At 35.9% G+C, this 14,714-nt stretch overlaps 1 protein-coding gene across 1 annotated transcript; it reads right to left on the bottom strand.

The window, feature by feature from the left end:
- Positions 1-13,586: 13,586 nt before the first annotated feature.
- On the bottom strand, positions 13,587-14,486 carry LOC138922936 (olfactory receptor 2L8-like). The gene has a single exon (XM_070259395.1). It carries the CDS (start codon positions 14,484-14,486, stop codon positions 13,587-13,589), a length of 900 nt encoding a protein of 299 aa, XP_070115496.1.
- Between the last annotated feature and the right edge of the window lie 228 nt (positions 14,487-14,714).

The raw sequence follows: 14,714 nt of genomic DNA, 5'->3' as shown, positions 1-14,714 counted from the left end.
GTAAACAAAAGCTTGCTTAAGTTGGTTGGTTTGATTGAAATAGGCATGTCCTTATAATTGTCAGTATTTGAATATGATGCAGGCATGCAGCCTGGCTTTAGTAGTCAAATAAACTCTCCTTAACCATTACAAATTCATCAGCAAAATAATAGCTTTAAAAGATAGCTAATTTTGTCTAATGTCTCATGAAGTTTTTGTGGGTAATCTGAACATAATTTTTGGAAACAAATTATTTAGATAAACAAACATTTATGGGTACAAAAATTATGTTTTATCATCTGAATACTTGAAAAAAACAGCTTTCAAATTATTTTTGGTAAGAAAACTTTAGAGTTTTGCAAAATTAAGTTAAATGATAAAAACTTGAGTATCTGGGTTATGTTCAAATAAGATAAAATACTGAAACATTATAGCTAAATGTATCCAAGTTTGTCTTCTTTTGGTTTCTTATTACAGAGGAACTAAAAAGTGTTTGGGTCTACTAGTAAACATGTGTTGTATTTTACTGGAAGATTGTACTACAAAGGCAACGTTTCTATAAATTATAAAATGTATTTTTAAATTTGTCCCAAAGTGCTAATGTAAAAAAAGTTTATAATTGCTTGTTTGGTTTTTACTTAGAAATTAAGGTCTGTAAGGGTTAAAAGTTCTAAGTAATATACATAATTAAAGCTACTAAAAATTAATAAGGAAAATAGCTCTGTATACAAGGAAAGTAAAATATGTTTTCAGTAAAGAAGGTGTAAAGAATGGAAGTATTTTTGTTTGTTAGGTTAAGAAAAAAATGTCCTAAAGTACTAGAAGGGATGAACAAATGCATGGGACAAATTCTGAATGTAAAAAGAAAGTTATAGAATGTTTGTAAAAGAGAAATCTAAGAGTTTTATGCCTAGTCAAGTTGGCTAAAATTAAAGTAAATCCAATAAAGTAAATGAGTTTTAATATAAAAAGTAAGCTGGTACAAGAATTAGAATTTGGCTTTCTCTCTCAAAAGGGATATGCTCTGTTTTCCCTTGACTGTTTCACAGCGACAAGATCAGCAAACACTTGACCTTGTTTGAGCAAGTGTTTTAAAATCTTTTGATATTTTTGACAAGCTCCTCCTCTTTCCCCCCCAAAATTTTCAAATCCTGAATAAAGGCTTTCTTTTGACCAAGAAGAAAGAAGAGAATTTCTCTGAGGATTTTCAGGAGGCCCCTGAGACTTCACCTCAAAGAAATTTTTTCTGTCTTCCTATAAAGGAAGTCATACTAATTAGGCTTGTTTGGTATGCTAAATTGCATGGGAAGCATTGTCAGGTAAATGATTATAAACCTTCTTAGGTTATCTTGGTAGGCAAAGATTATTCACTATTTTAACCTTGCTAACTTGCTTGCAACATCACAAGGGGAATAAACCACAACTGCATGCCGTTATTTAATTGGTTTACAGATAGCTCTTACTTAAACTATAGTCAAGGGTGTTATCAAGCTGGATTTGCTGTCTAGCCTCAAGAATGCCTGCTACTTTCTATTTACTCTGCTAACCCTCTAAAAGATTTCTTCCTATAGGCTCAAGAAATCACCACAGAAGACAAGTAAAGGTGGCAACAAAAGGCAGAAAACAATACTTTTGGAAACTTCCACCCACAGCAGTTCATAAAACCTATGCTCATTGTGCTATATGATCAAAGTGTAATCTAGGGAAACTATTTCATGAGTCACAAGGCCACTTTCCCCTTCCTAAGGGACCCTTTGAAGTATGGCAATTGGACTTTGTCCAAATGCTATCATCTCAAGGATAAATATCTTGTAATGATCTGTATGTTCTCATGATGTTTTGTGGCTTTTCCTTCAGAAGAGTGGTGGCTTTAGGCAAATTATTATTGAAAAGGAAATTTCTTATTTGAGGAATTCCTACTGAGTTACATGCTGACCACGGAACTCATTTCCCCAGATAAATATTTAAATCTATTTGTAACATTTTGCCAATAATGCAGCATTTTCACTGCACTTACCATCCCTGACCCTCAGGATTGGTGGAAAGGACTAACAGCATAATCAAAACTTAATTGGCAATGCTTTCAGAAGCATTTAGTCTCTCATGTCCAAAAGCTCTTCAATCTTACATCTACATCCTTTGGTAAGCATTGTCTCTCTCCTTTCGAGATAATAACTGGATGTCTTATGCAATTAGATGAGGAAATATATGAACCAACTTTGCTTAAGGGAGATGTTACATTGTTATCAGAGTCCCATTGAGATACTTAAATGAAAGGCCTGATCTGATTCTTTCCACAGAGCTCCCAGACCTTAAGGATAATGGACTATAACCTGGAGAATTTATTTATCAAAGGAGACATCAAATAAAAGACTCTTTGCAGCCTGTTGGAAAGAACCATGCCAGGATGTGAAGAAGACAGCATCTGTTGTAGACAGCTGTGCCATGACCCGAAACCAGGCCTGCATTCCCAACCTTGTGTCTCCACATTTAGACCTTTCCTATGCTTAAACTGTAATACCTACTTTGTAACTGTTCTATTTAAAGTATCAAAATACTATCATACTTAAAGAAAGAGACTGATTTGGAACAGACTGGTCTTGAAGGCCAGGTATTTATTGGGTGGCTCATAATGCAACTCAATAGTTGCATGGAACAAGTCTCTGGCCTTGGCTACTTCCTGGATGGCTAAAACACTGCACCCTGAGTTTCCCTTAGATGCAGGGAAGGATTCACACTGAGCTAACACCTGTTGTCAATCTCCCTCTCTTTAAGGCCAGAGGGGCTCATTCAGAATTCCACTGGTGTGACCACCAAGAAGCAAGCTATAGTTGTTCCTCCTTTGGGGCTAGAGGACATCATATCACATACAGAAGCCCTTAACAGTAGTCACACAGGAATAGCCTTATTAGATACTGAAATGGCTTTAACGAGAAAGGTTGTCCTTCAAAATAGAATGGCTGTAGATATTCTTACAGCATCCCACGGTGGTATGCATAAGTCATTCAAACTAAATGCTGTTTTTATACCTGAGGAATCTTCCAATATGTCTTCTCTGCTAAAGCACATAGAAAAAAAGCAGGTGAATGCCTTGAGCAATTTTATACCTTGTTTTGATTTGTTTGGTTTGCTCCCTTCCAGTATTGGTTTGCATTTGCTATCTGGATTGCAATTCCTATATCTACCATACCTTGGAATTCTTGTATTAGTCATAATATTCAAAGTAATTACTGTTTCCTCAGTGTTGTATGACTGGCACGCAAGCTAGAGTAATGATTTATCAGCAACTTGAGATGGTTGATGGATCCTACAACCCTGAACAAATCCCCTTTTATTAAGGCTAAGCCTAAGAATTGATGTTTAAGCTAATCATTTCAAGTATTGGATTACCTGTTCTACGATTGTTATAAACAATGTAACTATAGAAAGTCATGTAAAAACACATGTGTAACGTTTGTGCGATAATCTAAAAATAATTAAGTTACATAGCCTATGAAACACTTCCCCTGTTAATATATACCTCTATACTTGTCCACTATATTTGACTATTTCCCCCACTGTGGATAACTGGGCAAATCAGTCAAATAAAAGCCTAGCACCAAGAGACATGATGGACCCAGGGCAGGCATCAACCACTCTGGCACCAAGGGACAATATTTTGTTCAGCAATGTTTTCTATTGAAAGAATATTGATCAAAAGGGGAAAATGACAGGAGACTTTTACATACTGAGGTACATGGGAAAACTATTAATGTTCAAAACTGATTCAGATTGAACTAGAAAGCCTGACTTATGGCCTATCAAACATACATTGTACATCTGCTTATCTATTAAAGTAAAGAATGCACTTTGTGAGATAAAGAATGCATACTTCCCTTCCTACACAACTACTGGTAACACCCTATTGGAAACAACCAGATTAGTCTCTGTCCTGACATCATGGTCATGTTAACCTGCTAATTTGCAACTGAATACCTCTTTGAAAATGTATCCAGCATGTGTTTAATGTACCTTCTTCTTTCTGAAAAGATATATTACCGTCCTGAAACTGATGCTTCCTGGGTTATAATCCCTACTCTGGCTCATAATAAACTTACCCCAATTTTTGATTTATAGGTTGATTATGGATTATTTGCATCTGCAAACTGAATCAGAAAACTTGGAGTTAGGTCCCAAACATGTATATTTTCAAAATACCCTACAGTAGTATGACACGAATGATTGTAAGTTCAGAATTATTTACCCCGCTTTTTTTCTCTATTACAATTTCAACACTATTAACAAAATAAAATGAAAGAATAATTTAGAAATTAATGAAAAATGTATTCACAGATTACTATAAACAAATAATTGCATCACCATTTTCCATTATGCTTGTGATATTTTCTGGAATTAAAGAAATGATATGCAACAGTCTTTCTAGTAACACAAACTCATTAATTCAGAGGAATTCAAATAAGACTACCTGGAAAAATATAATGCAACTATATTTTGATAAAGTAATTTATTAGAGGCAGATAAGGTGTAAAGTAGACAACATATAAATGTAAACAGTTCTGCCATAACATGGTATACATATATTCAAAAAACTATTTTATTGTAAAACTGCACATTGGAAAGACATCATTTCCAGGGAAAATAGGGCTAGACCATTTAAAACTTATGAGATATTAATCAGAGCATAAACTCCAAATACTTAAAAATTAGTAGCATAGTTAAATTTCTACTTGCATTTTAAATAAGCATCAAATAGTCAGTTTTCTCTGTGAGAAAGTAAGCACTTCCTATTCTTTAGAGCTTAATGATGTCTTCTGCAAATTATAGGTCTTTGAATTCATTTACTTTCAATGAAGATTCCTTAATCAATATTTGACATCTGAAGTTTGGTTGCTATTTTCATGAATTAAGTTTTAACACCAGAGAAATATCATTGCAGCTTTGTAGTTGTCACTTCTAACTTCACCAGATAGCCCAAAATTGTGAAATTTATAATGTGTGTTGAAAGAAACTCAGCCACTACTTGTAAAGACAAAAATTCTGTGAAATGTTGTTTCATAACATAGTCCTATATTGCTTAGGTTTTCTCTTGTGGGTCACAGAAAGGAATTGGATTTTATTCTAGAGTCCTGGCAATCTGGTGTGGGGGAAGGAAGGGTTCACATGTCCACTCTGGAAGTAAAGGTTGAAATTGGTCTCCCTGACTAATCAACTTTTTCAATAACAGTTCTCATTTCTATAAATGGGATTCTTAATTGTTGGTAAATCAAAGTGGTCGTTGCCACAGTGTGTGACACTGAACCATTCTGGTACCAATTATCTGTATGAAAACTTCTTCTTACCAATGAAATTATATTCATCTACCCACTAAGAAAGATACCACAAAGTTCCACCAAACCACGACAACTGACAAAAGCCCATGATCTCTGAGTAATTTCTTGTCCTCTCCTTCAGGCTTAGGTGTTATTTCTTGCTCTGGTTTGGATCTTGGTCTTTGGGACAAATTTCTTGGCCCAATATTGCCCATGTTCCCTGATTGTACCCTCAGGGAGATCTTTCCTTGTCTGTTACCATCTATGATACATCTAAAGTATCTAAAGGCCATCGGGGTCTCTACCTCATTGGCTCTCATCAGTTCCTCTTGCCTGTTTTTCAAAGAGCGCACAGCTTTACCATGACAAGCTTTACATATTGGATAGTGGTTTATGTATTATTATGTTTTCATCTTTTCTTTTTGTAAAAATTTTTAAAAACTTTTTATTGCAGTAGGAGTGGTTTATAACATTATAAAAAGTTCATGTGTACATAATTATAGATTTTGAATTCTGTGTAGATTACATCATGTTCACCACCCAAAGACTAATTACAATCCAACACCATACACATGTGTCTAAACACCTTTCACCCTCTTCCCTTCCCCCTTCCCCTCGGGTAACCACCAATCCAATCTCTGTTTCTATGTTTGTTTGCCATGGTTATGAGTGAGATCATACGATATTTGACTTTCTCCCTCTGACTTATTTTACTTAGCACAATGCCATCAAGTTCTATCCATGTTGTCATAAATGGCCAGATTTCATCATTTCTTATGGCTGAGTAGTATTCCACTGTGTATAAATACCACATGTTCTTTATCCGTTAATCCCTTGATGTGCACCTAGGTTGTTGCCAAGTCTTGGCTATTGTGAATAATGCTGCAATGTACATAGGGGTGTGTATATCTTTATACATTCATATTATCATGTTCTTTGAATAAATACCCAGCAGTGGAATAGATGAATCATATGGTAGATCTATTTTTACCTTTTTGAGGAATCATTATACTTTCACCATTGTTATTTAACATAATATTAGAGTCATAGCCAGAGCTAAGCCAGAGTCAAGAAAAAGAAATTAAATAGATCCGTATTGGAAAGGAAGAAGTGAAACTGTCACTATTTGCAAATGACATGATTCTATCTATAGAAAACCCTAAAGAATCCACTAAAAAACTATTAAATACAATAAATGAATACAGTCATGTCACAGGATAGAAAATCAACATACAAAAGTAAGTTGCATTTCTATACACTAACAATGAAGTAGCAGAAAGAGAAATTAAAAATACAATCCCACTTACAACTGCAACAAAAAGAATAAAATATCTAGGAATAAACTTAACCAAAGAGGTGAAAGATCTGTTCACTGAAAATTACAAAACATTGTCGAAAGAAATTGAAGAAGAAACAAAGAAGTGGAAAGATATTCCATGCTCTTGGATTGGAATAATTAACTTAGTCAAAATGTCCATCCTTCCTAAAGCAATCTACAGATTCACTGCAATCCTTATCAAAGTTCCAATGAAATTTTTCACAGAAATAGAACAAAGAATCCTAACATTTATATGGAACAAAAAAAGACCCTGAATAGCCAAAGAAATTCTGAAAAAAAAGGAGAAAGCTGGAGGTATCACACTCCCTGATTTCAAAATATACTACAAAGCCATAGGGACCAAAAGAGCATGGTACTGACACAAAAACAGACACACACACATCAATGGAACAGAATCGAGAGCCTAGAAATAAAGCCACACATCTATGGACAGCTAATTTTTGACAAGGGAGCCAAGAACATACAATGGAGAAAGGGAAATCTCTTCAATAAATGGTGTTGGGAAAACTGGACAGCTACATGCAAAAGAATGAAACTAGTCTACTATCTTACACTATGCACAAAATTCAACTCAAAATGGATTATAGACTTGAGTGTAAATCTGAAACCATTAAGCTTCTGGAAGAAAAACTTAGGCAGTACACTGTTTGACATAGATCTTAGCAGCATATTTTCAAGTATGTCTGGCTGGGCAATGGAAACAATAGACAAAATAAACAAATGGGACTACAGGAAACTAAAAAGCTTCTGCACAGCAAAGGAAACCATCAGCAAAATAGAAAGACATCCTAACAACTGGGAGAAGATATTTGCAAACCATATATCAGATATGGGGTTAACATCCAAAATAGATGAAGAACTCATACGTCTCATCACCAAAAATTCTAACAACCCAATTAAAAAATGGGCAAAAGATCTGAACAGAAATTTCTCCAAGGAAAATATATAGGTGGCCAATAAGCACACTCATGAAAAATGTTCAACCTCACTAATTATCAGGGAAATGCAAGTCAAAACTTCAATGAGATATTACATTACACCCATCAAATGGCTATAATTAACAAGACAGGAAACAGTGTTGGAGAGGATGTGTAGAGAAGGGAATTCTCATACACTGTTGGAGGGAGTGCAAACTGTTGCAGCCACTATGGAAGACATTCTCATCTTTTCCAATGTATTTCCCTCTGGCCAGTTCTGAGGCATCAGTCACGTGCCTAGTTCTTTCCTGGACCTAATTCTCAAGCCTGTCTCCTAGCATATGGATTTAAGGTTACTTAATCTGATAATCCTCAGTGGGGAGATAACACCCTTTATTCATACTTTGTCCTGGGAGTGTCTTCACAGAATTCATTTTCAGACACTTATTGGGTGTTGTGTATGATATTCATGCACCCAGTCTAACTCTTCTGTGTTTCTGAAGATTTTGTAAGCCACTGAATCTTTTTTAATATATTTCTTTTTTGTTTCAGTTGGGATACATTTTTTTATTTTGCTTTCAATTTAAAACCCTATCTGATAGAATCAGACTCCAAATGCCAGTTTAGACTTAAATAGAAAACGATGGAAAGTAAGGGCAATTTATCACAAAAATTGGCCTACACCCCATTGTGTGGGAAAGATACTCATCCCTCAAAATAGGAAGGCAAAAAGAAATATTCATTTCCCTTTCTGTAAATAAAACTTTGATAATTTACTATATAATAAAACACTAAAGGAACACAGTGTGCATTATAAAAGAATCCAAACAGAGACCATGTGCTTTAAAAATTTTATCTTCTTGCCATTGTAGGGGAGGAAGACATTTTCACTACCCTCTCTGGGTTCTTCTGGCCAGAAAACAAATTAAATTCACACAAGACAGAATAGCAGGAGAAAATTAAACAAAGTTTATAACATGTATACATGGGAGAGGCTCAGGCAAGCTGAGCAACTCACCAAAATGGCTGAAGCCCCCACCTTAAATATCATATACAACTAAAGACAAAGGAGGATGCTGGGGATGGGGGCAGTAACTTACAGGAGGTTACCAGAGACAGGAATAAGATTATTATGCAGATTTAAGTCCTTGCCTTTGGCGTTGATTAAGATTTTCTAGAGATAAGGTCATCCCCCGCCCTTCTTCCTGGTACAGAGAGGAGGCATCTTTACAGGCGGAGATTTCCTTTACAATGTAAATGTCTCCTAACAAAGGGTAAGTAAACTCTACTTTTCAGTTGCTTTCCTGTCTGCAAAGTAACCAGCCCCAAATAATCATCATGCCAAAGAGACACATCTTGGTGTGGCCAATGCCAGTCCCCACACCATGAAACAATTAAAGAATGAATGAGAAGTGCAAGATAATAATTACTAGTTGATAACTGGATGATAATAAGAATGGTTAAAAGGCAACATAATGAAAAGGGAGCAGAGTCCCTGTGAAAGGAAGAAAACTAGGGTAATAGCCTCATAGTCATCATTGTCCAATTTTAAAAATTATCTAAAGTAGATTCTCATAAACAATGGAGAAAATTGGAGAATATTTGAAAACTCTGTCTTCTTTCTATATTGCTCTTCCTAACGTCATTAAGAGCTTTTTTGGAGAACAAATGGCCTGTGGGTGAGACACACTATCAGTAGAAATTAGCTTCCTGCTCTCCTGAGGCAGGAGACTACTGGAATAAAAGATTTCAAGAATGTCATTTCTTGTAGTTGGAGTTCTCAGTATTTGTTGGTGATCTCTTTTTCCCCCTTTTCAGAGTTGTTGGCATGAAAGGTTGAATTATTCTTGCTTTTGTAGGAATTTCATTAAAAGGGATTTCAATGATGCCATTAAAGGGGAGCAGAATTGTCCACACCAAAATATGCCTCTTTGGCATAAAGGTTATTTTCTGCTGGTTATTTTTAAGAATCAACAGACATAGGACAAGTTCTGGAAACTGGAGTAGAAGTTACCCTTGTGTAAGAGACATTTGTATTTATCAAGGAAATTTTCATTTGTAAGGGCGTCTCCCTCTCCGTACCAGGGAGTGGAGAATCTGTAGAATCTCTCATCAATTGGGAAGGCAGCAACTTAAACCTGTATTACAACCATGTCCTAATTTACTGTGCCTTTTCTGGTTACCTCCAATAAAGGTTTTCCCCTTCCCCCTGCCCCCAACACTTTTGTCTTTAGATGAAGATGATATTTAAGGTGAAGACTTGGGCTGTTTCAGGGACTTGGTTTTCCTTGGTCTCTCCCATGTAGGTAGGAGTATACATGTTGTGAAACTTTGCTTTTTCCTGTTAATCTGTCTTTCATTATACAGGAGGTGTCTTTAGTCAAAAATCTAGGATAGAGGACAAATTATTTTTCCTCTCCTACACTATTTACTAATACTCTATGGCAAAATGCCTCCATCTTGCTTTACAGCAAACTAAACCCAAAGATATGGCATGGTTTCCCCTAGGCTATGGTGTGCCAGGGCCAAAAATAGATACAGATCTCTTGATTATCTCCATTATTCACTACCTGAAATGGGTAAAAAGTCTGAAATGGGTACCTCTGCTCAATTCCACACTCCCTAAGATTATTTCTAATGAAAACAGCAGACATTTTCATAATTTTCCTGATTGTCATGACACAATTCCCTTCCTACTCACTCATTCTACTCTTCTTAGGGCTGGCCTAATGGGCATGTGGCCTGTGGGCTTGCTAGGATCTCACACTCAGAGGATCCTTGCTTTGCTTAATACTCTGTGGTTGAAATCTTACAATTCTTAATAATTGTATCTCTGAGAATGCATGTGAGCAGAACAGCTATGCTGGGCAGCAGTGTTAGCATGCAGCTTTGGTCCAGTAACAATAGTTGCACAAGTGGGCTCAGGCAGCATGCACAAGGAGCAGTTGGCCTGGCCTATCCATGCGCACACACACAACTGTTCAAAGTACCACAGGACCCCGAGGGAGTGGCTGGGTTGTGATTTGGGCTTAGCACATGGGACTCCATTCTGGATCTGTTGTCTCTTTTTTAATAGTAGCCACTGCTACTCTTAGTACTAGATAATATCTCTCAGGTGAGATTTTATCCTGTACTACTGCATCTCATAGTTCTACTGAATTATGTTGAGACAATCCAATATCTATGGATCAATTTTGCTCATTGACATTATGGCTCAGTCACTATCACAAATAGATGCCACCATTACATCCAATAAAAATCCATCAGCTCAAGGAAACTCCCTGTGTGAAGTGCCAGGTGGCAGTGATGACAGCAGCAGCTGCAGATGAAGCAACAATGGTGGAGGTGGCTACTTCCCACTAAAGAGAAGAATCTCTGCCTGGCAGCAGCAATGGCTCATGATGGGGTCAGAGGCTGACTTACCCTTCAGTCCCGGAGCCCATCCCTGTGTCCACTAAAAAATTATTAACTATGTCACCTGAGAGTCAGGACAGGAAATGCTAGGGAGCTTAGGAAGTAAACTTTGTCAGTAAAGTATTTTAAATGAAAGTGTACACATGGCCATTTTGCACTAATGCATGTGAGGGAGTTATTAGAAATCATCAGAGTCCATAATCCATAGTTTTCAAAGCTGCTGCAGGATTGCAAAACAAATACCCACAGGATCAGAAATAGAAATAAAATTTAAAGATAATTTGAAGATTTAAAATTTAATATGACAGATTATTCATGGAATAGAAAAGTCTTTTTATATGAAGTTTCAGAAATCAATTATTAACAAAAAGAATAAAAATAGCATCGATTTAACCTGTAATTGAAAATATAATGATAAAATGAATAAATAAGCATTTGAAAAATGAAGCCACTTTTGCTTTATTATACAAAGTCGGTAAGTAACCAGAAATTTGAGAGTAATTACTAAAATGCCATTTGTTAGATTTATATTTAAAATTAAATTCAGATTTACATGAAATTGATTTATATGGATAGGTTGAAATTTATTCATAGAGAAATCTTTTTTAGAAAACAATTCTCCTTGACAATCATTAGTTCTACCTGTACCATAATTTATATTTTGATATAAGGTATCAGAAATACAGTCTAAATTTTCACAACGCACGAGCACTCAATATTTCCAGTAACTTAAGCAGATTCTTCTCAAAATTAAAAATCATCAAAACTTAACTGCATCTTAGCATTTGCCACCAGTGAATGACAATATTTTCAATTATATTGATAATAAATGAAGTTCCTAAAAATACAAATTTTGACAAAAATAAGTTCAAAGAAAAGTGAGCCAGTAAAATCTTATCACCGATAAAGACATTACATAATAAAGTATTATTATTGATTATATATAAAATTATGATACAAAAATATTGTTTGTAATTTGTATTTAATTTTATAGCTAATAAACTGATCTTGAAGGAATAACATTATACTTAGCACCAATAATGGTAGTCTTTCCTGCTTTTGAACGAGGTCTCATATTTTCATTTTGTGCTATGCCCTTCAAATTCTGTAGAGTATGACCCTTCCCCTCCCTGCCATACCTGAGAGGGTAAAGAGCATTTCTACACTTATCACTGATGGGCAGTGACAGCACTTCACCCAGGGAGTTTCCTTGAGTGGATGGATTTTTATTGGATTTAATGGTGGCATCTACTTGTGATAGTGACTGAGCCATAATATCAATGAGTAAAATTGGTCCATAGATGTTGGCTTCTCTCAACACGTTTCAGTAAAACTAAGAGATGCAGTAGTAGAGAATAAAATCTCATCTGAGAGATATTATCTAATGCTAAAAGTAGCAGTGGCTACTATTAAAAAAGAGACAACAGATCCAGAATGGAGTCCCTTGTGCTAATCCCAAATTACAAAACCGAGACTTAATACCTAACTCAATTACAATTTCAACTTTCCCCAGGGCTGGAGTCTCAAACAGTCAATCTGGAATTACCTGTCAGCGCCAGTGAGATAACTCACCTAACAGACCCTGCCAATCCCTATGGGAAGGTGACCTTGCCTGAAACAATCAGCTCTTTGCAAGAATGACTTTCTTGTTCCACCTCTTTACAAGAGCTCCTTGTAAAGCTCTTCAGAGCTCTTTTCTATTTGTTAGATGAGATGCTGCCTGATTCATTCAATAAAACCAATATACCCTTCAAAATTTACTCAGTTGAATTTGTTTTTTAACGTTACTTAGGAAGTTAACTTAGTATATATAGAATGCCAGGGATGGGTGTGGGAATGTCTTTGACTAATTAATTCCCACTAATTTGACTAAACTTTTGACCCACTCATCTTATAATTAACTTCACAGTTTCCTTGACCTCTGTTAGCACCTCCAAGTTTTTATTGTTGTCCTGAGGCCTACCTGAAATTAAATCATTTCCTTAGCATTCATCACCCTAATGGAGACATAAACCTCTCATATTCCATTCAGAGTGGTATAAGGAGTTCCAAATCCCCAGTGAAGTCTTGAAGTCTCAGCTAAATACCTGCAATGATAAGTTTCTTTAAATTAAAAGAAAGTGTAACTGGCACAGGTAAATTACAGGTTTACTATGAGAATAACAAGAAGTCTTCTGACTTTCAATTAGATCTTGACATTCATGGAAAATTTTTTTGTTTTACATATATTTGAAAATAGTAGAACTGCTATGCTGAATGACTACTTCAGTTAGTTTCTGCTTTCATTTCTACATGACAATGATTATCATGGACATCATATCAGCAAAAAATACATGACTTTGAAGATTAATTTGAAATTGATGGGAAAAAGCACCATGAAGAAAAAAGATAAAGCTTAGAATTTTATATATGTATATTTATACTCACGTCTGTATATTTACAACATAATTTTGTACAGACCTAAGTGATATTCTTCCTTTCTACATTAATTGTAGTCCTTGCACTCTAAGCATAAAATAATATTTTTAATTCTGTACACGGATGAATGAACTTATAACCAAGTCCTGGGTACACACACAAAAAGCTCTGTCTACATTTTTTCATTGCAGATTCTCTGAATCACTCTTCTTAGGGCCCCATCACCTCTCTGTTTCTCAGGCTGTAGATGATGGGGTTTAGCATTGGGGTCAGGATGGTGTAGAAGACAGCCAGAACCTCGTCCTTTGTTGGAGATCTGAGGGATCTTGGATGTAGATAAGTGTAAAAAAGTGGAACATAGTAGAAAGTCACCACAGTCAGGTGGGTGCTGCAGGTGGAAGAGACCTTCTTCCTCCCTTCTGCTGAGTGCATGTGGTAGACAGCAAGGACAACCCGGCCATAGGAACATGCAATGCCAATGAAAGGAAGCATGAGGAAGAGGATGGTGCTCATAAACTCTGTGTATTCATAAACCCAGGTATCCATGCAGGCCAGAGTCAACATGGCTGGGACATCGCAGAAGAAATGGTTGATGGCCCTGGATTGACAGTAACGGACATGGAAGGCATATGTGGTGTGGGCGCAAGAGTTTACAAAACCCATTATCCAAGAGCCTATTATCATCAGCACACACACTCGTTTGCTCATACTACTGGAATAGTGGCGAGGAAAGCAAATAGCAATATAACGAACATAGGCCATAGATGTCAAGAGCAGTGCTTCTGCACCTCCTAAAGTCAAGAAAAAGAAGCTCTGAACCCCACATCCAATAAAGGAGATAGATTTGTTTCCAAAAAGAAAATTAGAAACCATTTTGGGGACAATGGTGGAGATATGATTCAACTCAATGATGGAGAGCTGACTAAGTAAAAAATACATGGGTGTGTGGAGATGGGTGTCCAGGAGGATGAGAAGCATTATGGACAAGTTGCCAAACAGAGCCATTAGGAAAATCAGAACAACGAGAATGAAGAAGAACAGGCCAATTTTTGATGGTGGAAACAACCCCAATAAAATTAAATCAGTTGATGTTTGATTATAATTTTCCATAGGGCATTAATATGATTTTTCCTAGAGGCAGACACAAGAGTAAGTGAGTTAAGTATAAAACTATAAGTTCTTTTTAACTTATTATTTTAGAATGTGTATTATTTAAAATTTTTTAGCTCTTAAATGAAGAACTGAACTTATCTATTTTGGGAAAAATAAACCTCATTTTCTGATCCAGAGATTAAAATGTGAATATGTGAACATTTTTGGCCAAAATATTTTGTAAGA

This window comes from Equus caballus, unplaced genomic scaffold (genome assembly GCF_041296265.1).
Source record: "Equus caballus isolate H_3958 breed thoroughbred unplaced genomic scaffold, TB-T2T haplotype1-0000019, whole genome shotgun sequence".
Lineage (NCBI taxonomy): Eukaryota > Metazoa > Chordata > Mammalia > Perissodactyla > Equidae > Equus > Equus caballus.
Note: the sequence above shows the minus strand (reverse complement) of the source record. Positions and strands in the feature narration are given on the sequence as shown.